The sequence below is a fragment of the Homarus americanus genome, unplaced genomic scaffold (assembly GCF_018991925.1).
Source record: "Homarus americanus isolate GMGI-L3 unplaced genomic scaffold, GMGI_Hamer_2.0 scaffold32583, whole genome shotgun sequence".
In the NCBI taxonomy this organism is placed as follows: Eukaryota; Metazoa; Arthropoda; class Malacostraca; order Decapoda; family Nephropidae; genus Homarus; species Homarus americanus.
Window position 1 is genome coordinate 15,997,782 of NW_024713129.1, and position 26,919 is coordinate 16,024,700.

General features: G+C 47.7%; 1 protein-coding gene across 1 annotated transcript in view; it reads left to right on the forward strand.

Moving 5' to 3' along the window:
• LOC121870289 overlaps positions 1-9,209 on the forward strand; it is a 145,421-nt gene extending 136,212 nt beyond the window's left edge. Inside the window, exons 19-23 of the mRNA XM_042372083.1 lie at positions 411-548; positions 3,354-3,495; positions 6,254-6,465; positions 7,576-7,715; positions 8,641-9,209. Coding sequence (XP_042228017.1) covers positions 411-548; positions 3,354-3,495; positions 6,254-6,465; positions 7,576-7,715; positions 8,641-8,835 — 827 coding nt within the window. The 3' untranslated portion in view covers positions 8,836-9,209. The remainder of the gene's footprint in view (positions 1-410; positions 549-3,353; positions 3,496-6,253; positions 6,466-7,575; positions 7,716-8,640) is intronic.
• Positions 9,210-26,919: the final 17,710 nt, after the last annotated feature.

Below are 26,919 nucleotides of genomic sequence, written 5' to 3' on the forward strand. Positions count from 1 at the left end.
GGTTATATCTGCATGAGCACAACACTGCAAGAATCTTCTACATCATTTAAAAGATTAACTTGTTTGTGTTAATGGTTAAACACCTTGTCTGTCTCATCTGACTTAATTAAAAAAAAAAACAAGTAATTTTTTATTAACTTGTTACCTTAATATTATATACAGGGTGATGGAAAAAGAATGCCCAGGTTTTAATACATTACCATTTATAATCTGGGTATTGTTTTTGGATAACTCTGTATACATACACATAAAACAATATGATTTATACATATTTATATACAGAGAATTGTAAACATAATACACACACACACACACACACACACACACACACACACACACCATCTGTCACACATGGCTCATTAAGTGTGACAGGTGGTATCGTGTAAAAACTAATATCTTTGTGTCGACAGATGGCAGCTTGAGTGATTCGGCTACTGGTATGCTTTCGGTGGAGGGGAAAGAGAGGAGACGAGTTAACAACGGCAAACAAGGTCAATCACTAGGGCTCTCTAAAAAGTCCTCCTCCACCTCCAAGCTGTCTGATACTGGTAGGTTAGGTGTGTTCCCTCTCCTAGTGGGTCTTGGGGGGTGTGTAGAGTGGGAGATGAGAGGGAGGTGTAGAGTGGGAGATGAGAGGGAGATGTAGAGTGTAGAGTGGGAGATGAGAGGGAGATGTAGAGTGTATTGCGTAAGTGGGAGGGTGATTGAAGAGAGAGGGAGATTGAAGAGAGAGGGTGATTGAAGAGAGAGGGTGATTGAGAGAGAGGGAGATTGAAGAGAGGGAGATTGGAAGAGAGAGGAGAGAGAGAGAGAGAGAGAGAGAGAGAGAGAGAGAGAGAGAGAGAGAGAGAGAGAGAGAGAGAGAGTCTCTTATGCATGTTCGTTAATTCAGTTCACTCTCAGTTGCTCAATAACTCTACACAGCGAATGTCGCCGTTATTTTCCAGGTTGCTTAGTTAAAACCAGTTTATTTCCTGGTTATATAGTCGTCAATTCTTTAAGCTTAGAACATTACTTAAAGCTTAGAACAATACTTTAAGCTTAGAACAATACTTTAAGCTTAAAATATAACTTAAAGCTTAGAACAATACTTTAAACTTCGAACATTACTTTAAGCTTAGAATATTACTTTAAGCTTACTACATTAAGCTTATTCTTTTTAAGCTTACTGTTAGATATAAAATAATGCTACTCTTTTTTAAAGCTTAAGGAATAATGATTTTTGTATGTGTGTATAAGGTTTAACTTACAGTGTGTTAGTAACCAAGCAGCAGTGATGATGGCAGGTCGTTATGGTGGGCTCCATCAAGCAGCATTTGGTAACACATCAACAGTGCTCCTCTCTCTGTGTGTAGATCCATACAATATATATATATAATATTTTTGACTTGTGTGATGTCTTAATTATGGAGGAGATAAGGCTGCAATACTAATGGGAAAATTAAGGTATTATTGACCCTGACATTTATCTTTTGTTATAATGTAAGATGTCTATAACTTATTATATATATTTTTTGTTAATAAACTGCCTGTTGTGTATATAGTATAAACTACAATATATCTATGAACAGTTTTAAGTATAGGTAAATTTATTTTATTAAGGCCAGTTTAATTTATTTTTATTTATTTTTAATGAGATGAATGGTGATCTGATCTGCCCCTCTATTTTTGAGTAATATAATTGATAAGGAAATAATCCTTGATACGGTCAATGTACATAATTATACATACCGTCCATTATAGACCTTTAGATTATGGGTCTCCCCTCTTCCCTTAATGATAAATGAAGAGTTTTATTACCTGTGATGAGACAAAGGGCGAGTCAGGCGCTAGTTGTCTCCTCACAGTCAACTGAACACACCCTCATAATTCTGCACACATGATAGAATCTGACCAGCTACTGTTGTATATGTTCTGGCTCTCGTCCTTCCTCGAGTGATACTTAAACATACTCAAAGGTAATACTCGCTATAAAGTCTTCCGTGGTGTTACTTGCAAATGGAAAAAAATTGATTAAATGGATTCCACAGTGATCCACATCTCTGACGCGTTAGATTCTATCAAGCTCCTCTTCTCCTCCTCCTCTTCCTCCCAACACAAGTGGAGTATGGGTGTGTAGTTGTTCTTGTGGTGATACAATGTGTTTGATGCAGCCGTTTGTTGTTACCACTGTATTGTTCCCTTTGTGGTTGGTGTACTTCTCTCCCCTCTGGTCTACCACCCCCTCGTCACTCCTCAACCCATACTGTCTTCAGGTCGAAAACGGAAATTAGGCTTTCGGAAAAAGTCTAGAAGTCAAATAACGGTTCACCGGAGCGAGGAGGTCCTTCCTACGGGGTCGCGGCACCTGATGAGGCAGAGCTCCAGCCAGAGTAGCGAGGAAGCTGACGGGGATGACAGGTGTGGGGCAGGTCATCTCTGGCCACCCTCCTGCCGGGGGGCGCCAGCTCCAGCAGCCCTTAGTGCAGCATAGTGGCTGGCCAACCATAGCTCCCTTCTACAGTCCTCTCACTCACCCTAACTACCCCTTCCTCTCATCGTTTACATTTTTCCTCCCTCTTTTTTGGATAATAAGTGTCTTAAACCCTTAACTGTCTCCGCTGGCCTTGTGATATAGCTCTCAAGTGAGGATGCACGGTGCTTACCACTCCAGCAAAGATTCGGCTGTTTCTCTATAACCAACTTTATCTTGGATTACTGAACATTATTTTATCGTTATCGTTGTTCACGTGGCTGTCTTGGTGAGGTGCGACTAACAGCTTGGTGAATCTTTGCTCGGGTGCTTTAGACGTACAGCTTGAAACATTTGGCTTGCAGAGTAGAGTATCTCAAGAATAGGAGTACAGTACAGTACAGTGCAGTACCGTACAGTACAGTACCGTACCGTACCGTACCGCACAGTATCGTATAGTACAGTACCGTACAGTACATAAGTTAGTAGAGTCGTCTACGTACACACTGAGTGACTATGCAGAGCGAATTACGTAGTTATACAGACTTGCAAAACGCTGGAAGGTAGTCTTAGACGAGCATGATTGCATTCCATTGAAGTTTTCTTCCTAAAGATTTGACCTGACTTGTGGGAATGATAAATATTTTTATTCTAGGCCCAGGACAGTGATGATTCTTCACCTGTCTGGAGATTTAAAACCAGAGAATTTTGACATTTTGTAAACTAGCTAGAAGTTTTGTCTAGATTTTGCCTTGCTACTCCACGCCCTCGCAGCCTCTATGCCTGGGTCAGGGGCACGAGTGGACCAGTGCCCTCGTCCAGAGATCCTAGGCGGCCTTTTTGTTAGTAGTGTCGGCCAGCGCTGTAGTGTTGACAGTATCACGTTTTGCCTCCTCCGCAGAGGGCGGTAGAAAGCGTAGTACTAGTGGGGTGCAGCGATCTCAGGAGGTGATACCCGCACCTAACCAGGCTCGCTTGGTTAAACAACCATCTAAGGAGTCCACGGACGGTAGCATGAATAGCATCAGTTCTGAGGGCTCCTCGTAAGTATCTTCTGACCCGCGACTCCTGTACGAGGCTTCGAGACAGATTCCTGCTGTCTTGCTCTCCCCCTAGTGCTGTGGTGGAAGGTCTTGGCTACCACCACTACCACCACCACCACCTCATCCACTCACACCAGTAGTCAAAATAAAGGTCTTGGCCTCACTTTATTCCCCCTCTTGAATTATCATCCAGCTTTAATATAAAATTAAAATAAAACCTTTATATCTTTTGCTTACTTTATTTTTCTCTCCCGTTATTGAAAATGTTTTGTGTTAAGTTGGCCTGAGGGTGAGTGGCCGTGCAGAGCAGGACAACTGATGGGGGCTGCCTCTACCTCCAGCCCTGACATGATCACTACGCCCCTCACACTACCTCCAGCCCAGACATGATCACTACCCCCTTCACACAACTCCCCTCACACTACCCCCTCTCACACTACTACCCCCTCACACTACCCCCCCCACCCCCTCACACACACCACCCCCACCACACACTACCCCCCCTCTCACACACCCCCTCTACCACACACACACACCCCCACACCACCACCCCCCTCACCCCCCACACCCCCCCACACCACACCACCCCCACACCACCCCCACCACACCACCCCCACCACCCCCACACCACCCCACCCACCCCCCACACACCCCACACCACACACACTCCCCTCCTCACACACCCCCCACCACCCCACACACACCACCCACACCACCCCCCACACACCACCCCCCCACACCACCCCACACCCCACACCACACCCCCCCCACCACACCACACCCCCCCCCCACACCACCACCACCTCACACACACACACCCCACCACACCACCACACACACCACCACACCCCCCCTCACACCCACACCCCCTCCACACCCCCCTCTCACACACACCACCCTCCACACCCCCCACACCCCCCCTCTCACACCACCCCTCACACTACCCCTCTCACTACCCCCTCACACTACCCCCCTCACACTACCCCCCCTCATACTAGTCACTCATATCTACAACACCTTGACCAATGACCTCAGTATTGACCACAACAATAATAATCTTGACCAAAATAACGTAATATCGACCCAGATGATAAAATATTGACCCAGGTGACGTAATATCGACCCAGATGATAAAATATTGACCCAGGTGACGTAATATCGACCCAGATGATAACATATTGACCCAGATGACATAATATCGACCCAGATGATAAAATATTGACCCAGATGACATAATATCGACCCAGATGATAAAATATTGACCCCAACCATTATTGACCAAGCAGTTATTGACCACAACTACCAACACTGGTCATGTCAGGGTGCCATTGACCTTGACACAGTTAATATAAACACACTTAACTATTTTTGTTCCTGTATAATTAGTTCTCTTCTGGTCAACAGTAGTTATACCTCATTAGTTTCTTTAAATTTCTTTTTGTTTAAAGAATGAACTTTTTTTTGTTTCTATTCAATCATACTCAACAGATCGCATACCCTAGATGATTATAGTCTCCGAGTAGAAGTATATTTAGTATCTAGATAATTATAGTAGTGGGCACAGCCATATTAACACTCACGGTCTTCCTCCTTCATTAGTTATGAGATTATATGAAATTATAGGAATTTGTCAAGTATTTTATTTCTGGTCTCGTTTCAACATATTTTGTTTGTTTGTTTGTTTGAAGGGCTCGACACCTGTCCTGTGGGAGTGTAAAGCTGTTTTATTTATGTATTGTTTGTTTGTTTTACTGTGTAGTCTTAAAGTAATAAAGACTTGTTTGTTATTGTTTTGTAAGTGTAATGTACAGTTAATTAATACAGTCCATTAGCTTCTCCTGAACAACGAACCCCTAAGATTCAGAATCGTGAATCCGAAGTATTAATGGTACAGAATAATGGATTCGTCTACTGCTTCGGGTTCACGAGTCTCTATCTCTCGGGGTTCAGGAGGAGAAACTAAGTAATTCTGGCTCTTATGGAGGGAAATTCACCACCTGTAGAAGAATATATCGGTTCGAGCCCTTTAATGAGGATGATGCTGATTTGCACCCCTTTTGTCGAGTAGTGTCTGTAGGTGGCAGTGTTTTATGATAGTAGTACTGTAGTCAGTTAGTCAAGTAGTGATCCGTTCTATATGGCTTCCATGATACTCGCCTCTCTATCCCCCACACACCCACAACCTTTACGTAAGATCTTTCGTGTCTCTCCGCATGTGAAAAAAATAAAAAATAAACAAACGCTTTCTAGAGGCTTATAGTCATACAACCCTGACCACCACCCACCGTGTTGTTGTTGTCTGTGTATTCCTCTTGGGGTGTATGTGTGTGTGTCCTCAGATTCCAGCTTGCTATAGTCCCCCCCCCTGCCCCCTGCCCCTCTTTCACAGCTATAGCTTCTCACCAGTATGTGTCAGTGTAGCGCATCGCTAATCAGATTCACCTAGTACAAGCTCACACTTCAATTTTACCTGGTAGTACTAGGGCCTGGTACCCCTCCTCCCTCCTCCAATTCAGCCTCTAGTTTAAGATCATTTCCTTGCCGGTATTAGCACTTAACGCTTTGATATAATAAAAAAAAATATATATATCTATAAAACTCATAAACCACACACTGTTTTATAACACTCTTGAAGGTTTAACCCTCTTAAAGGTTTATGTTTAGGTGTTTATATAATGGAGATAAAACAAGTTGTTATTAACCCTCTTGAGATAATGGTGACCTTGACCCCCTTCTGACCTGACCTCTGGGCCTACAGCCGCGTGCCATCCTTGCGTCTGGGTACTGATGGGCAGCTGAGCGAGTTCATTGAGGGCCTCGGTCCTGGGCAGCTGGTGGGGCGGCAGGTGTTGGCGGCTCCAGCTCTCGGGGACATCCAACTCTCCATGTGTGAACGGAAGAACAAACTTGAGGTGGAAGTGATACGAGCGAGGGGCCTCCAGTGCAAGACGGGTTCTAGAGTCTTACCTGGTGAGTACTGTCTTAACTGGTGAGTACTGAGACTGTTACCTGGTGAGTACTGAGAGTCTTACCTGGTGAGTACTGAGAGTCTTACCTGGTGAGTACTGAGAGTCTTACCTGGTGAGTACTGAGAGTCTTACCTGGTGAGTACTGAGAGTCTTACCTGGTGAGTACTGAGAGTCTTACCTGGTGTTTACTCTACCTCCACAACAACAGTAATCTGTCTCTTGTTCCTCCCCACACTACTTCAGCGCCTCCTTCGTCAGTAGTTGTGTTAGCAGACCCTTCCCCCGCACCGTCAGCTGCATCAAGTACCTCTTCAACTATTGCACTACCACCATCACCACTACCACCATCACCCACTACCACCATCACCCACCAACCCCAACCACACCACCACCAACCAACCCACCACCAACCACACCAACCAACCACCCACCACCACCCACCACCACCCCAACTCACCAACCAACCAACCACCACCACACCACCACCACCACCACCCACCACCACCACCACCCACCACCACCACCCACCACCACCACCACACCACCACCACCCACCACCACCACCCACCACCACCACCACCCACTCACCACCACCACCACCACCTCACCTCACTCCACCCACCTCACCACCATCACCACCACCACCACCACCACCACTGCCACCACCACCACCACCACCCACCACCACCATCACCACCACCACCATCACCCACCACCACCATCACCCACCACCACCACCCCATCACCCACCACCACCATCACCCACCACCACCATCACCCACCACCACCATCACCCACCACCACCATCACCCACCACCATCACCCACCACCACCCATCACCCACTCACCACCACCACCACCACCACCATCACCACTACCACCACCATCACCACTACCACCACCATCACCACTACTACCACCATCACCACTACTACCACCATCACCACTACCAACACTACCAACATCATGATTAACACTAAAACCCATATCTTCCTCCGTCACTATTACCACCAACACGACACCATTAATGCTCACTAAAAGCCTCAGAGTGTAAATAATAGTCCTCACAAAGGTCTTTCCATCAGTTTCTAACTCCACGTACCTCCCACAGCTCCGTACGTGAAGGTGTACTTGGTAGCGGGTAAGAAATGTGTAGCCAAAGCCAAGACCGCTACAGCCCGTCGGACACTGGATCCACTTTATCAACAACAACTGATCTTCCACGAGAGATATCAGGGGTGTGTTCTGCAGGTGGGTACTCTTATTCCTTCCTTGTTCTCTTCCTTGCTCTCTGCCTGGGTCTCTTTCTTGCTCTCTTCCTTTCTCTTTGCCTGGGTCTCTTCCTCGCTTTCTTCTTCGCTTTCTTCCTCACTTTCTTCCTGGGTCTCTTTCTTGCTCTCTTCCTTGCTCTCTGCCTTGCTCTCTGCCTGAGTCTCTTCCTCGCTTTCTTCCTCGCTTTCCTCCTCGCTCTCTTCCTGGGTCTCTTTCTTGAATTCTTCCTCGCTTTTTTTCTCGTTCTCGTGACAGTTATCAGTAGGTGTCTGTGAATTATGTCATCATCATCCCGGTCTTGCATGTGATCAACAAAACAATTAATTTCATCAGTTAGTTGACCTTAAGATGTTGTATGTGTAGTGACCTTAACCTATCTTCACTACAACATAATCTAGTATCGTCAGTGTGATGGGATATATAAATTAGGTGTCTTAACTTTAGGTAAATCTTAGATGTTCTTAGGTATTTTAACTTAGGGGAAATGTGTGTGTCTCCTGGAGCAGTCTGGGGCTGTTATTTAGCGTCTTGGCAAATATTTACAAAGTTTGATGTGAAATAATTTTACTGGATGTTTGTTTGTGTTTCAGTGGCCATAAAGGATTATGTCTGAAGAGTAATATTTATATAGTGAATTTAACTAACTCTTAGGGTAAAATTCAGATCAGATGTGTAGATTCGACAATAGAACACTGATTTGAGTTACTCATTGTTGACATGTTGAGTTATTTATATTGTTTGAGGATTTGTAAACTTAAACGATCTATGAGTGACTGTTTTATCTCCCTTCTGTAAGATTCATAAGATTTAAGGAAGATTAAACTGTATATTAGGGGAGAAATTGGTTATCAGTTGTTGTTTGCCTCGGTCCTGTAGGGTGAGACTGATGGTGTTAACGTTACAGGTGACGGTGTGGGGCGACTACGGCAGGATGGAGGGCCGCAAGGTGTTCATGGGTCTAGCTCAGATCATGCTCGATGACCTTGACCTCTCCAACATCGTCATCGGCTGGTACAAGCTGTTTGGCACTTCCTCCCTCGTCTCGCTGCCGACACTCACCCGTCGCGGCTCCATGGCAAGTCTCGACAGCTTCGGGTAGACGACTGGTGGTGAAGGGGTGTCGTCCCCTTAAACCCCCCTAAAGGGAGGTCCGCACCACGCCCACCCTCACCATGGGATCAAGCACACGTCTGTGCCTGCCTCACACACCACCACCTGTCAACTAGTGCAGCAGCAGAACAATTCTCAACGATACTTGCAACCTGCAATGTTGCTATCAAGCAGAGTGTTTGAGGCTTTTCATTGGGTGCTCTCTTTTGTCTCTGTTTCTAGACTGGATCTGACACTAACTGCTTGTGTTGCATTAATGATATAAGAGGCTCAAAGACATCATCGACATGCCTAATGTGGAGACGATGATAAAGTCGTCCTGACGCAGTACTTGGGGCAGTTGAGTGCCCCCAGGTGAGGAAGTCCCCGCTCCCCCACCTCTCTCAGAGAGGCCTCTCTATAGATAGATGAGGAGTCCTCCCCCCCACAGGTAGAGAGGTCCTTCATCCAGCAATTGGATGAGGAGATCCTCCTCCCCGGCTGGTGAACAGGTCCTCCTCCCCCCGGGAGGGTCCCTTCCCCAGAAGGGTCCCCTGGTCCCCACTCCCCCAGAATGGGGTCCCTTCTGAGTGAGGTCCCCCCTCCCAGGAGGGTGAGGTCCCCTCCCCCAGGTCCCCACTCCCCAGGAGGGTGGGGTCCCACCTCCCAGGAGTAGGAGGTCCTCCCCCAGGAGAATGAGGTCCCTCCCCAGGAGAAGTGCTGGAGGTCCCTCCCCCGGGAGAAGGGTCCCACCCCTCCCCCAGAATGAGGTCCTCCCCCTCCCAGGAAATGGTCCCCCCTCCCCCAGTCCCCCCACTCCCCCCAGGAGGTCCCCCCACTCCCCAGAATGAGGTCCCCCTCCCAGGAAGTGAGGTCCCTCCCAGGAGGTGGGGTTCCCCCTCTGGGAGGGGTTCCTCCCCAGAGAGAGGTTCCTCTCCCCAGAATCAGTCCCCCTCCCCAGGAGAAGTGAGGTCTCCCTCCCCAGGAAGTGGGGTCCCCCCACTCCCAGGAGAAGTCCCCCAGGAGAGAGTGAGGTTTCCCCTCCCAGGTGGTCCTCCCCCAGAATGAGGTCCCCTCCCCCAGGAAATGAGTCTCCCTCCCCAGGAGAAGTGGGGTCCCCTCCCGGGAGAAGTGAGGTCTCCTCCCCCAGGAGAGTGGGGTCCCCTCCCCAGGAGAAGTGAGGGTGCCCCCAGGAGCAAGTGACTCCCCAGGAGAAGTGAGGTCCCCCTCCCCCAGGAGAGGTGAGGTCCCCTCCCCCAGGAGAAGTGAGGTCCCTGGAGGTCCCTCCCCACTCCCCAGGAGAAGTGAGGTCCCCTCCCCAGGAGAGTGGGTCCCCCTCCCCAGGGGAGGTCCCCTCCCCCAGGAGAGGTCCCAGGAGGTGAGGTCCCCCCTCCCCAGGAGAAGTGAGGTCCCCTCCCCAGGAGAAGGAGGTCCCCTCCCCAGGAGAGTGGAGGTCCCCCCTCCCCAGGAGAAGTGGGGAGAGAGTGAGTGAGACCCTCCCCTCCCCCCCCAGGAGAAGTGGAGGTCCCCCCAGGAGAGAAGTGAGGTCCCTCCCCCAGGGAGTGAGGTCCCTCCCCCCAGGAGAAGTGAGGTCTCCTCCCCCAGGAGAAGTGGGAGGTCCCTCCCCAGGAGAAGTGGAGGTCCCTCCCCCAGGAGAAGTGAGGTCCCTCCCAGGAGAAGTGAGGTCCCTCCCCCAGGAGAAGGGAGGTCCTGAGGTCCCTCCCCCCCCTCCCCAGGGGAAGTGAGGTCCCCTCCCAGGGGTCCCCTCCCCAGAGAGAAGGTCCTCCCCAGGAGCAGTGAGGTCCCCCTCCCCCTCCCCTCCCCCAGGGAAGTGAGGTCCCCTCCCCAGGGAGGTGGGGTCCCCCTACAGGTGAAGAAGGTATGTCGGCCTGGCAGCGGCCCCGGCGGGCACACGGGTACCAGCAGGCCGCCGGGGCCACACCACTCTGCCCCCGCAACCAAGCCTGCAGCAGGCCACCGGAGCTATACCATCCCATCCCGGAACTCCAGCCTGCAGCAGGTCATCAGGATCACATCACACCGCTCCGGCACTCCAGCCTGCAGCAGGCCGCCGGGGCTACAGGACTCCTCACCACTGCACTTGTGAACTTCGCCGTTGATATGGACTCTCGTCACTGATTGCCTTGAGAGCAGTTTTTTACAATGCCACAATATCAGTACATATACCACTTCTCCGGCCCGCCCTGTCTCGCTTTAGTAGGCAGGATGGCCCGCGTCACAATGCTTGTGATTTTGACTAAGTGCTTTAAATAATATTACAGAATAGTTTTAATCATGTGTGGAAGTTTGCTCCATAGATTACTACCCTTTCTAGTTTCAATACTAAGATGGCCTCTTGTACTCCAAGCCCCTTCCCACCCTCCCTCCCTCCGCCTCTCTACAGCCCTCCAGCCCCTCCCTCCACATCCCTCCACCACAACTTAAAAAAAAAACAAACAACACCCCCCCTTCCCTCCCTCCCACCCCCCCACTACTCGTCCTCTTCCCCCCACCAAAACACTTTTCTACTGTTTGCTTGGTATCATTTATTCCCCCTATCTACCCTCCGATATTCCCTTAACCAGTACTCACTTACTCTCCCCTTCCACTCTTGTAGCGTGTACACCCATTATCTCAGTGGACTAAATAACACACCGGACGCTGTCTTCCTCTGCTGTAGACCAGACCACCCCGTGAACTGCTCCTCTTTCTTAGCAAACTCTCATTTATGTCTCTCCAAAATCATCAATACAATTTTCTCTCTTCTCTTTCCTGGTGTTTCCTTATCCTCAACTATCTTTCATTGCTTTTGTTTTCATTCATATTTCCACACCCTTGTTGTTATTGTTCCTAATGGATTTATTTAATTTTTTTTTTCTCTCTCGTTGAACAGAACCCATTTATAAACGATCGTCTCTTGTTTTTTTGGCGGAATACAGTTGGCTATTCAAACCTCTTATAGTTCAGGCCTTTGAGAGTTCAAATGTTCACCTACTTCTCGTCGATATCATATTCCTAAGCCTTTTATCCATTTATAACCATTCCCTCTGATCGTATTTTGTTTATACCTATTTATACAACAATTTCTAAGCTAGTTCCTATTCTTTTAAATCACTCGTCTGAACTTGTACCCCCTACGATTGCCAGAACCTTTGCTCATCCCTATTGACCTCCTGCCTAACCTAACCTATCCTCCTCCGTCACCTATCCTATCCCATCTCCCAGGTCATCTATTCCACATATCACTAATGTTCCTTCTCTTCTTTTCCTTCCATTTTAGTATTAACATTCATGTCTTTTTTTTCCCATCTGTCTCCATCCCACATATACATATCTCATCTTCCATCCATCCATCCATCTATCCATCCCACACATCTCACCTTACCCATGCATCCATCCATCTATCCATCCCACACATCTCACCTTACCCATGCATCCATCCATCTATCCATCCCACACATCTCACCTTACCCATCCATTCATCCATTCGCGCTTTCATCCATCCATCCATTCCACACACTCCTCCATCCATCCATCCATTCCTCACACTACCCTTTCCATCCATCCCCTCTCTCCCATCCCTGTACACGACTCATCATATCTGGGTATAACCGATGGCTCTGTCCTCACTGTAACACCACCTGTAACACCTCCTGTACCCCACTGTAACACCTCCTCCTGTACCTCACTGTAATACCTCCTCCTGTACCCCACTGTAATACCTCCTCCTGTACCCCCACTGTAATACCTCCTCCTGTACCCCACTGTAATACTTCCTCCTGTACCCCACTGTAATACCTCCTCCTGTACCCTCACTGTATACCTCCTCCTGTACCCTCACTGTAATACCTCCTCCTGTACCCTCACTGTAATACCTCCTCCTGGCCCCCACTGTAACACTCTCTGTACCCTCATTACAACACCTCCTCCTGTACCCTCACTGTAATACCTTCTCCTGTACCTCACTGTAATACCTCCTCCTGTACCCCACTGCAACCTCCTCCTGTACCCCTGCACCTCCTCCTGTACCCCACTGTAACACCTCCTCCATGCCTCACTGTAATCACCTCCTGTACCCTCACTGTAATACCTCCTCCTGTGCTGTAATACCTCCTGTACTCACTGTAACACCTCCTCCTGTACCTCATGTCACTCCTCCTGTGCCTCACTGTAATACCTCTCCTGCCCACTGTAACACCTCCTCCTGTACCCACTGTAATACCTCCTCCTGTACCCACTGTAACACCTCCTCCTGTACCTCACTGTATTATCCTCTGTACCCTCACTGTAACACCTCCTCCTGTACCCACTGTAACCTCCTCCCTTACCTCACTGTAACACCTCCTCCTGTACCCCCATGGCCTCCTCCTGTACCCTCTGTAACACCTCCTCTGTACTCACTTGCCTCACTGTAAATACCTCCTCCTGTACCCTCACTGTAACACCTCCTCCTGTGCCTGCTGTAGCACTCCTCCTGTACCCCACTGTAATACCTCTCATAGCACCCCACTGTAATGCCTCCTCCATGGCCCCTGTAATGCACCTCCTCCTGTGACCCCTGTAATACCTCCTCCTGTGCCCCACTGTAGCACTCCTCCTGTACCCCACTGTAATACCTCCTCCTGCGCCCCCACTGTAATGCCTCCTCCTGTGCCCCACTGTAACACCTCCTCGCTGCGCTTGCTTAATGCACCTCCTCGCAGTGCATCACTGTAACACCTCCTCGCCTGTACCTCACTGACGCATCCTCGCCTGTACCTCACTGTGACACCTCCTCGCAGTTCCTCACTGCCAGCCATCTCATGACGCCTCCCTGTGACACCTCATCATATGCCTCCTCTGTGTACCTCATCGCAGCATCGCATCATCCTGTACCTCACTGCACCTCCTCCTGTACCTCACTTAACGCATCATCTCCTGTACTCGCTGCGCCTCCTCGCCTGTACCTCACGTAGCACATCTCCTGTACCCCACTGTAATGACCTCCTCCTGCACCCGGCGCATCATCCTGTACCGCGTAACACCTCATCATGACGCCTCACTGACACATCCTCCTGTACCTCACTGTAGCCTCCTCCTGTGTCCTCACTGTAACACCTCCTCCTGTACCTCACTGTAACACCTCCTCCTGTGCCTCCACTGTAACACCTCCTCCTGTACCCCACTGTAACACCTCCTCCTGCCTCACTGTAACACCTCCTCCTGTACCCCCACTGTAACACCTCCTCCTGTACCTCACTGTAACACCTCCTCCTGTACCTCACTGTAACACCTCCTCCTGTACCTCCCCTGTAACACCTCCTCCTGTACCTCACTGTAACACCTCCTCCTGTACCTCACTGTAACACCTCCTCCTGTACCCCCTGTAACACCTCATCCTGTACCCCACTGTAACACCTGTCTGGGGTGAGGACAAGATCAATACAATAATTGTGTAGAGAACTGTATTATGTTGACTGAGTGTGTTTTATGTCCTTCCTTCTGTCCTTCCTTCCTTCCTTCCTTCCTTCCTTCCTCCACTCCTCCATCCTCCTTCCTTCCCTCACTCCTTCCTCCTTCCTTCCTCCACTCACTACGTCCTCCTTCCTTCCTTCTCCATCCTTCCTCCTTCCTTCCCTCCCTCCTACATTCCTCCTTCCTCCTCCACTCCTTCCTTCCTCCACTCCTTCCCTGGTGTCCCTGTTTCCCAGTGTCATTACAGGCTGATATAAACTGGACCACTGTACTGGTGCCATCTAATGTTGCGACCCCCTCTTCCTTTCCTCCTTTTCCTTCCTCTTTTCCTCCTCCTCCTCCTCCTCCTCTTCCTCCTTTCTCCTCCTCCTCCTCCTCCTCCTCCTCCTCCTCCTCTCCTCCTCCTCTTCCTCCTCCTCCTCCTCCTCCTCCTCTTCCTCCTCCTCCTCCTCCTCCCCCTCATCCAACAGGTAATAGTTGTTTCTCCGTATCATCGTCTTGGATTGTATATTAATTAGGCCATGTTGACTGTACAGTGTCTGTGGATGGACTGTGCCCCCCCCCCCTCACCCCCCCCAGCAAAAATATATTATAAATGTATCCCCCCCTCTTCCCCCTCCTCCTCCCCTCCTCCTTTCGGTGTTGTTGTGGAAGTGTATCATTCGTCTAACACCAAGCTAGAACAGAAGAACAGTACAATATAACTCATAAAAACCATTGTTCTATATATTAGAGAACAATGTTAATCTTATTCTGTTCTTCAGCTTTTGTTCTCACTGATTGAGCTTAGAGTTGAAGGTTAAATAGTGGTGGTATTTGTTTGTTTTGTTTGTTTTCATGTTTTTTTGTTTTGTTTTGTTTTTATTTGTTTTTATATTAGATGTGAAATGTTTGTGTGTTTGTTTAAATTGTTATGTATGTAGGTGTTCAAAGGTGTGTCAGGGAATATTATTGTTATTATTAGTGTTGTTATTGTTTATGAATGTGTTATAGGGTGGAGTGAAGAGTTGTTTCTTGGTTGATTATGTCTTTTCTCTACCACCACCACCACACCACCATTAACCTACCACCATCACCCCTACATCCCCACTACCATCACCTACCACCATCACCCACTACCACCATCACCCACACCACCATCACCCACTACCACCATCACCCACCACCATCACCCACTACCACATCCCCACTATCACCCTACCATCACCCACTACCACCATCACCCACTACCACCATCTGCCTCTTCCACCCATCACCCACTACTACCATCACCACTACCACCATCACCCACTACCACCATCACCCACTACCACCATCACCCTACCACATATCACCCACTCCACCATCACCCACTGCACCATCACCCACTCTACACCATCACCCACTACCACCATCACCCCTACCACCATCACCCACTACCATCACCCACTACCACCATCACCCACCATCACCCACTCACCACCATCACCCATCATCACCCACTACCACCATCACCGACTACCACCATCACCACACACATATTCAACTATCACACACACCACCCACCCAATCCACCACCACCACCCACCAACCACCACCACCACCCACCACCACCAGACTACTACCACGCCACCAACCACCATCACCACACCCCTTGTGACTTTGGGGAGTTATAGAACACACACACACACACACACACACACACACACACTGGTTGAACGTATTCCAGTTGAGTTTATACACGATCGATTCTCTCTCTCCTCTCCCAGTCTCTCTTTTTCTCTCCTCTCTCCCAGTCTCTCCTCTCCCAGTCTCTCTCTCTCCCAGTCTCTCCCTCTCCTCTCCCAGTCTCTCCTCTCCCAGTCTCCTCCTCCTCTCCCAGTCTCCTCCTCCCAGTCTCTCCTCTCCCTGTCTCTCCCTCCCAGTCTCTCCTCTCCTCCTCTCCCAGTCTCTCCTCTCCTCCCCAGTCTCTCCTCTCCTCCCCAGTCTCCCTCTCCTCTCCTGTCTCTCCTCTCCCAGTCTCTCCTCTCCTCGACCAGTCTCTCCTCTCCCGTATATCTCTTGATCTCATAAGATAGAGTTTCAGTGACAGGTTCCCCGCAGGTGTACTGAATATGGATAACTAGGGATCTGGCAGAGGTCGCTCCAGTGGGCGGCCTCAAGTGTTGTTTTTAGACTAAGGAGGTTAAGCGCCTCCTTCATACACGTCAAAGAGCTCGTCGATAATTGGCTGGGAACCCTGGCTGGATCTGGGCGATAAGCATTACCAGCCTCTGATTGGTTATGCTTCCTTTCTCCATCCCTCCAATCACCACCCACCTCCCCCTCCCACCCCACTTTCCGGGTAGGTATAAAAGTCGTGAGGCCTCAGAATCAGGCCGCCAGCTGAGCTAAGAACGTCCTCAGGGCCGGACGGCATCCATGGAGCTGGTCAAGGCTGGTATGTTTATCGCAGACAGTCAGCTCAGACTTTATTGTATGTCTCCAGTATGAATCTATACAGCCGTGTGCATAATAATACCCCAAAAGATGTGTATTACTCTACGGTAACTATCACAACCATTGGGTTTACCAGAGTCGTAGTATTTTTAAAACAAGGTCATTTGTTCGTCTGACTCGGCCTCTCTCTCTCTCTCGACGTGTGATCATCGAGTGTGACATATTATTATTATTATTATTATTATTATTTTAGTGTTGTGCCATTTAATCCCAATTGCTTATGGAGTCACTCAAGTTCTCTATCTCGTTGGTGTCTCCTCCCATCACCGCCGTTCTTGATCACACTTGAACCTTAAAGAAAAAGAACAAGTTTGTTTCTCTTGATGCAGGGGGGTGACACAGCCTCTCCCAACCTGTCATGTAACACTTGAGAAGTTTATTTCCTTTGGGTAAAACATAACTTGTAGCAGTGAAGGTGTTCAAGGTGTCCAATATTTCTTTACATATACTTGACAAGTGTGTTCCTTACTTATAGTTTAAAGCGTTTTTTGCTAAACTTTGGGCAAAATAAACTTTTGAGCAGAGCTTTATGATTTAACTTCCTTACCTAAGCCAGGTGACCACCACCTTAGAGCCACACCTTTACAAGGGTTTTTGTACTTGCAGGAAATCACCAGGATTTTCCTCACAAACTTTATAAATTTACAAACTATTGAACATTACGTTTTCAAGTACAAAAAGGGGGTGTGTTTAGCAGTAACATGGACCCCCCACCCCCCCCATCACCACCCCTGGGAGGCCTCCACCACCTCCTACTGCTGGCCTCCCTTGGGTGTATATCCTCCCTTCCCTCCTCCCCCATTTCCGTCTCTCCTGCCCCCCCTCCTCCTCTTCTGATACCGGAGGCTTCTAGAGGCATACTCCTTCCTCCCTCCCTCCTCCCTCCCTCCCTCCCTCCTTCCCTCCCTCCCTCCCTCCCTCCTCCTCCCTCCCTCTCCCTCCTCCCCTCCCTCCTTCCCTCCCTCCCCTCCCTCCCTCCTCTCCCTCCCTCTCTTGTGTGCCATATTCTCCCTCAACCAGTAATCTTGAAAGTGTGTCACTGCTCCGTTCATAAGTCCTCCCTTACTCTCTTCTTACCTCCTCCTCTTCCCTTGTGTGCACCCATCACCTCCCTACAACCCCTTCCTCCTCTTATTATTCTTCCTTCCTCCTCCCTCTACTCCTCTTCCTTCCACTATTACTCCTCCCTCCCTTCCTCCTCCCTCCCTGTATGTCTGCTGCATCGAGGCCGCGTCACTGCAACTGGTGTATTGTGATCAATCTTAACTCATCGATTAGTATTAACTGTACCAAGATATAGAAGAGGAGACGGAACACCCTTTGAGGTCCACCACACGATCGTGTTGGTTGCTACTGATTATTACCATTTTATTATCAAATGATTATTACGATATGAAAGACTTGTTGTACATAGTTGGTGATAACGGATTCTCTCGTTCTCTCCTTTGACACCTAACTAGGTAAATAACTAGTCACGAGAGAGGGTGGACTAGCCTCTTCTCCTCATCCTGTTCCCTCTTTTATTCCTGATCTATTCTCTTCTTCTTCCTTATCTCTCCTTCGTTTCCTCATCCTTTCTGTACCTTCCTCCACTCCTGTCTCTCTCTTCCTTTCTTTCATTCCCTCCTCCTCTCTCTCTCATCCACCTCTCTACACCCTTCTCCCCTTCTCCCCAAAGTGGATAATGTACCTACGGCTAGGCATGGGTTTGTTTGGAAGCCATTTTCAAAATAAACAAGACTGAAAGATGGTGTATTGCCTACTTAACCTTTACCTGTTGATCCACCTGTACTGTGCTGATGCTGATGGTGATAGCTGAACGTTTGATCCACCTGTACTGTGCTGATGATGGTGATAGCTGAACGTTTGATCCACCTGTACTGTGGCTGATGGTGATAGCTGAACGTTTGATCCACCTGTACTGTGCTGATGCTGATGGTGATAGCTGAACGTTTGATCCACCTGTACTGTGCTGATGGTGATAGCTGAACGTTTGATCCACCTGTACTGTGCTGATGGTGATAGCTGAACGTTTGATCCACCTGTACTGTGCTGATGGGTGATAGCTGAACGTTTGATCCACCTGTACTGTGCTGATGGTGATAGCTGAACGTTTGATCCACCTGTACTGTGCTGATGATGGTGATAGCTGAACGTTTGATCCACCTGTACTGTGCTGATGGTGATAGCTGAACGTTTGATCCACCTGTACTGTGATGAAGGTGATAGCTGAACGTTTGATCCACCTGTACTGTGCTGATGAAGGTGATAGCTGAACGTTTGATCCACCTGTACTGTGCTGATGGTGATAGCTGAACGTTTGATCCACCTGTACTGTGCTGATGGTGATAGCTGAACGTTTGATCCACCTGTACTGTGCTGATGATGGTGATAGCTGAACGTTTGATCCACCTGTACTGTGCTGATGGTGATAGCTGAACGTTTGATCCACCTGTACTGTGCTGATGGTGATAGCTGAACGTTTGATCCACCTGTACTGTGCTGATGGGATAGCTGAACGTTTGATCCACTGCTGTGCTGATGGTGATAGCTGAACGTTTGATCCACCTGTGCTGGTGGTTGGTGATAGCTGAACGTTGATCACCTTTGTGCTGATGATGGTGAGCTGAACGTTTGATCACCTGTACTGTGCGTGATGGTGATAGCTGAACGTTTGATCCACTGTGCTGATGATGGTGTTTGATGCGGTGATAGCTGAACGTTTGATCCCTTGTGCTGTGTGTGGTGATAGCTGAACGTTTGATCCACCTGTACTGTGCTGGGTGATAGCTGAACGTCCTGTGCTGGATGGTGATAGCTGAACGTTTGATCCCCACTGTGCTGATGATGGTGATAGCTGAACGTTTGATCCCTGTTGTGCTGATGATGGTGATGGCGAACGTTTGATCCACCTGTACTGTGCTGATGGTGATAGCTGAACGTTTGATCACCTGTACTGTGCTGATGTGGCTGATTGATCACCTGTACTGGCTGATGGGTAGCTGAACGTTTGATCCACCTGTACTGTGCTGATGGTGGCTGAACGTTTGATCCACCTGTGTGTGCTGATGATGGTGATAGCTGAACGTTTGATCCCTGTACTGTGCTGATGGTGATGTGAACGTTTGATCCTGTACTGTGCTGATGATGGTGATAGCTGAACGTTTGATCCACCTGTACTGTGCTGATGATGTGATAGCTGAACGTTTATCCACCTGTGCTGATGATGGTGATAGCTGAACGTTTGATCACCTGCTGGAGTGGCGTTTGATCACCTGTACTGTGCTGATGGTGATAGCTGAACGTTTGATCCACCTGTACTGTGCTGATGGGGATGGCTGAACGTTTGATCCACTGTCTGTGCTGATTGGCAATTATCCACCTGTACTGTGCTGATGATAGTATGTGCTGTATGGTGATAGCTGAACGTTTGATCCACCTGTGTCTGATGATGATAGCTGAACGTTTGATCCACCTGTACTGTGCTGATGATGGTAGCTGAACGTTTGATCCACCTGTACTGTGCTGATGATGGTGATAGCTGAACGTTTGATCCACCTGTACTGTGCTGATGATGGTGATAGCTGAACGTTTGATCCCACTTTGATGGTGATGCTGAACGTTTGATCTGTCTGTGGTTTTGTGTGCTGATGGTGATAGCTGAACGTTTGATCCACCTGTACTGTGCTGATGATGGTGATAGCTGAACGTTTGATCACCTGTACTGTGCTGATGAGTGATAGCTGAACGTTTGATCACCTGTACTGTGCTGTGATGGTGATAGCTGAGTTTTCCTGGTGTTGGTGGTTTTTGCTGGTGGTGTAGCTGAACGTTTACCTGTACTGTGCTGATGGATAGCTGAACGTTTGATCCCCTGTACTGTGCTGATGGTGATAGCTGAACGTTTGATCCACCTGTACTGTGCTGATGGTGATAGCTGAACGTTTGATCCACCTGTACTGTGCTGATGGTGATAGCTGAACGTTTGATCCACCTGTACTGTGCTGATGGTGATAGCTGAACGTTTGATCCACCTGTACTGTGCTGATGGTGTTGATGGTGATTGGTTTGATCTACTGTGCTGATGATGGTGATAGCTGAACGTTTGATCCACCTGTACTGTGCTGATGGTGATAGCTGAACGTTTGATCCACCTGTACTGTGTGTGATGGTGATGGTGATAGCTGAACGTTTGATCCACTGTACTGTGCTGATGGTGATAGCTGAACGTTTGATCCACCTGTACTGGCCTTGATGATGGTGATAGCTGAACGTTTGATCACCTGTACTGTCGCGATGATGGTGATAGCTGAACGTTTGATCCACCTGTACTGTGCTGATGATGTGGTGTTGGTGGTGTGGTTTTGGGTGATAGCGAACGTTTATCCACCTGTACTGTGTGTGGGGTTGTGTGGTGTGGGTTTGATCCACCTGTACTGTGCTGATGATGGTGATAGCTGAACGATCACTGTACTGTGCTGATGGTGATAGCTGAAGTTTATCCCTGTACTGTGCTGTGTGATGGTTTATCCACTGTACTGTGCTGATGGTGATAGCTGAACGTTTGATCACCTGTACTGTGCGTGTGATGGTGTGTGGTGATAGCTGAACGTTTGCACCTGTACTGTGCTGATGTTGATAGCTGAACGTTTGATCCACCTGTACTGTGCTGATGAGTGATAGCTGAACGTTTGATCCACCTGTACTGTGCGATGTGATGTGATCATGACTGTGCTGATGATGATGCTGAACGTTTGATCACCTGTACTGTGCTGATGATGGTGTAGCTGAACGTTTATCCACCTGTTGTGCTGATGGTGATAGCTGAACGTTTGATCCACCTGTACTGTGCTGATGATGGCTAGAACGTTTGATCCACCTGTACTGTGCTGATGTATGGTGATAGCTGAACGTTTGATCACCTGTACTGTGCTGATGGTGATGCTGAACGTTTGATCCCCTGTCTGTTGTGATAGCTGAACGTTTGATCACCTGTCTGTGCTGATGGTGATAGCTGAACGTTTGATCCACCTGTACTGTGCTGATGATGATAGCTGAACGTTTGATCCACCTGTACTGTGCTGATGTGATGGTGATAGCTGAACGTTTGATCCACTGTACTGTGCTGATGACTGGGCATGCAGATAGCTGAACGTTTCATCCAATCTGTACCGTGCTGATGATGATAGCTGAACGTTTGATCCACCTGTACTGTGCTGATGCTGATGGTATAGCTGAACGTTTCCCATCCACCTTTTTGGTACTGTGCTGGATGATGATAGCTGAACGTTTCCTGATCCACCTGCTGTACTGTGCTGATGAAGTGTGATAGCTGAACGTTTGATCCACCTGTACTGTGCTGATGGTGATAGCTGAACGTTTGATCCACCTGTACTGTGCTGATGATGATAGCTGAACGTTTGATCCACCTGTACTGTGCTGATGATGATAGCTGAACGTTTGATCCACCCGTACTGTGCTGATGATGGTGATAGCTGAACGTTTGATCCACCTGTACTGTGCTGATGGTGATAGCTGAACGTTTCATCCACCTGTACTGTGCTGGATGATGATAGCTGAACGTTTGATCCACCTACTGTGCTGATGCTGATGGTGATAGCTGAACGTTTGATCCACCTGTACTGTGCTGATGATGATAGCTGAACGTTTGATCCACCTGTACTGTGCTGATGCTGATGGTGATAGCTTCGAACGTTTGATCCACCTGTACTGTGCTGATGGTGATAGCTGAACGTTTCATCCACCTCAAATTTCGTGCTGATGATGATAGCTGAACGTTTGATCCACCTGTACTGTGCTGATGCTGATGGTGATAGCTGAACGTTTCATCCACCTGTACTCAGCTGATGATGATAGCTGAACGTTTGATCCACCTGTACTGTGCTGATGGTGATAGCTGAACGTTTGATCCAATCTGTACTGTGCTGATGATGATAGCTGAACGTTTGATCCAATCTGTACTGTGCTGATGGTGATAGCCGAACGTTTCATCCACCTGTACTGTGCTGATGGTGATAGCTGAACGTTTCATCCACCTGTACTGTGCCGATGACATAGCCGAACGTTTGATCCACCTGTACTGTGCTGATGCTGATGGTGATACTGAACGTTTGATCCACCTGTACTGTGCTGATGGTGATAGCTGAAACGTTTGATCCACCTGTACTGTCCTGATGAAGGTGATAGCTGAACGTTTGATCCACCTTGTACTGTGCTGATGGTGATAGCTGAACGTTTGATCCACCTGTACTGTGCTGATGGTGATAGCGAACGTTTGATCCACCTGTACTGTGCTGATGGTGATAGCTGAACGTTTGATCCACCTGTACTGTGTTGATGGTGATAGCTGAACGTTTGATCCACCTGTACTGTGCTGATGCTGATGGTGATAGCTGAACGTTTCCCATCCACCTGTACTGTGCTGATGATGATAGCTGAACGTTTGATCCAATCTACTGTGCTGATGTGGTGATAGCTGAACGTTTGATCCACCTGTACTGTGTGCTGATGATAGCTGAACGTTTGATCCACCTGTACTGTGCTGATGCTGATGGTGATAGCTGAACGTTTTTCCCATCCACCTGTACTACAGTTGATGATGATAGCTGAACGTTTGATCCACCTGTACTGTGCTGGATGCTGATGGTGATAGCTGAACGTTTCCATCCACCTGTACTGTGCTGGATGATGATAGCCGAACGTTTGATCCACCTGTACTGTGTTACGCTGATGGTGATAGCTGAACGTTTCATCCAATCTGTACTGTGCTGATGGTGATAGCTGAACGTTTGATCCACCTGGGTACTGTGCTGATGGTGATAGCTGAACGTTTCATCCACCGTACTGTGCTGATGGTGATAGCTGAACGTTTCATCCACCTGTACTGTAGCTGATGGTGATACTGAACGTTTCCATCCACCCGTACTGTGCTGATGGGGGATAGCTGAACGTTTCCATCCACCTGTACTGTGCTGATGGTGATAGCTGAACGCTCTATCCACCCGTACTGTGCTGATGGTGATAGCTGAACGTTTCATCCACCTGTACTGTGCTGATGATGGTGATAGCTGAACGTTTGATCCACCTGTACTGTGCTGATGGTGATAGCTGAACGTTTGATCCACCTGTACTGTGCTGATGATGGTGATGAAGGAACGTTTGATCCACCTGTACTGTGCTGGATGGTGATAGCTGAACGTTTCTATCCACCTGTACTGTGCTGATGATGGTGATAGCTGAACGCTTCATCCAAATCTGTACTGTGCTGATGGTGATAGCTGAACGTTTCCATCCACCTGTACTGTGCTGATGATGGTGATAGCTGAACGTTTGATCCACCTGTACTGTGCTGATGGTGATAGCTGAACGTTTCATCCACCTGTACTGTGCTGATGGTGATAGCTGAACGTTTGATCCACCTGTACTGTGCTGATGGTGATAGCTGAACGTTTCCATCCACCTGTACTGTGCTGATGGTGATAGCTGAACGTTTGATCCAATCTGTACTGTGCTGATGGTGATAGCTGAACGTTTCATCCACCTGGGTACTGTGCTGATGATGGTGATGAAGGAACGTTTCATCCAATCTGTACCAAAGGACATGGTGATAGCTGAACGTTTCATCCACCTGTACTGTGCTGATGAAGGTGATAGCTGAACGTTTGATCCACCTGTACTGTGCTGATGATGGTGATAGCTGAACGTTTGATCCACCTGTACTGTGATGATGGTGATAGCTGAACGTTTGATCCACCTGTACTGTGATGATGGTGATAGCTGAACGTTTGATCCACCTGTACTGTGCTGATGATGGTGATAGCTGAACGAAGGTAAGTGTGTGTTTGTCTGTCATGGTGAAAGGGAATTGTGTTTAATGATGCGAGTAAATTACAGGTAAGGTACATACTCACCTCACACACCAACATACTCACCTCACACACCAACATACTCACCTCACACACCAACATACTCACCTCACACACCAACATACTCACCTCACACACCAACATACTGACTAACCTCACGTATAAGCAGGAAACACTATACACAAGTGGTCTTCTATCAACCAATCCGGTGCGTGTTTTCCTCCCTGAACTAGGTGATGGATGCCTCTAGCTGTCACAAAGTCACTATTTAGGAGTAGAAGTTAAGAATCTGACGAGGCTATTAGACCCAGAGAGTGATTACCTTAATATGTTGCTAAAGTGTGTGTGGTGGGGGGGGGGTGTTGTTATATATCAAAATACAGGTTAATTGGGTTATTAGTGTTGATTGTGGTCTTTGAGGTAATGTTTGTCTACAGGTAAGTTATGATGATATGATTTTTTGTAGATTGGCATTATTGAAGTGTTGTTGTTGTTGTTGTTGTTGTTGTTGTTGTTGTTGTTGTTGTTGTTGTTGTTGTTGTTGTTGTTGTTGTTATTGTTGTTGTTGTTGTTGTTGTTGTTGTTGTTGTCATTACTATTATGTATATTAATTTTATCATCAGTCAATCAAAATAATACAATAATACAACACCAAATTATCCTTTTTTTCGCTCGTTTTTGTTTTTGTTTTAATCCACATAAAAAAACCTCGTTCTTTTGATGCAGTTAATTATATAGAGTTAAGAGGAGTATAATAGAGGTTATTGATACGGGTCAACAGAGGTTCGTGTGACTCGTTCAATTAAGGACTGATAAATCACATGTGGTAATTTGATTTAATTTACAGAGTTTAACTAACTGTACGTGGTGCCATTTTCTTTTGAGACAGAGTAGTGATTGTAGTAGAATTCTCTCTCTCTCTCTCTCTCTCCTCTCCCAGTTTCAATAACAATAATAATAACAACAATAATAATAACAATACTACTACTTCTAACAATAACTCACAATACCCATACTTGCCCTTAGCACACTCACCTGTGACTAAACCATCATTACACCTGGCATAGTTAATGAAGGCCTTTCGTGGGAGAGTTTTAAAGAGAATAATATTAAGCTAACTTTGCACAGTCGAAAGTTCAAGGTAAACATCATACGCCCGCCACCACCTGCCACGCGGGGTACATGACTGGCAGCAATTGAGACACACCCAAGTTGTCGTACTGCACTGAGAATAGGAAGGGTGAAGGAGGGAGGGAGGGGTCCTATTATATTTTATTGGAACAAGGATATCCCCCGACGTCCTTGAATGTGTGAAAATGATATCTTTCCGCTTTTTAACTTCACCGAGGACAGTCCTTCAACACTCTGAGAAAAGCGACAACTTCCTTCTGCGTTTACCTCTCTCTCATTTACCACGACAATAACCTGCCTCTCTCATTTACCACGACAATAACCGCGTCTCTCTCTCTCTCTATTTACCTCGACAATAAATCATGTCTCTCTCTCTCTCTCTCTCTCCCTTCCTTTGTCAGATTTATCGACCTCAGAGGCTAAGAATCTTCCTCCGCGTGTCTCAAATGCTCCACAATTCCCTACTCGACATAACTGCACCGTCATCTTTATTGTGTAGATCTCAATGGAAGAATTTAAGCTGCTACATTTTGCAGTTTTTATTGTTGTGGGAGAATTACCGATTTATTTTCTGTTGGGTCAGGTGAGGTGAGGTGAGGTGAGGTGAGGTGTGGTGAGGTGAGGGGAGGTTAGGTTAGGTTAGATTAGGTTAGGTTAGATTAGACTAGGTTAGATTAGGTTAGGTTAGCGTTGGTAGCAGTCTTAACAAACCAACTTTAATAACTCGTTCATCTCCTCAAGAAACTCACAGAATCGAAAATTTTTTTACGATAAACATCTTGTGTAAATCTTACCTGGACAAACGAACATACATGTGTGTAAGAAGCGAGAGATAAATGGTGTATATCATAATAGAATAACCAGGGAAGGAAGGAAGAAGGAATTAGTGAAGGGAATAGTGATGTAATGGTTAAGGGAAAGGGTTAAAGGTCAGTGTGTGTGTGTATGTGTGTGTAGGGTGTGGGTGTGTGCGTGTGTGTGTGTGTGTAGGGTGTGTGTGTGTGTTTGTGTGTAGGGTGTGTGTGTGTGTATGTAGGGTGTGTGTGTGTGTGTGTGTGTAAATAATACTAATAAACGGTTTATTAATAGAGTTACAGCCAAAGGAAACTAACCAACCTCGCTATCCCAACCAAAGGAAACTAACC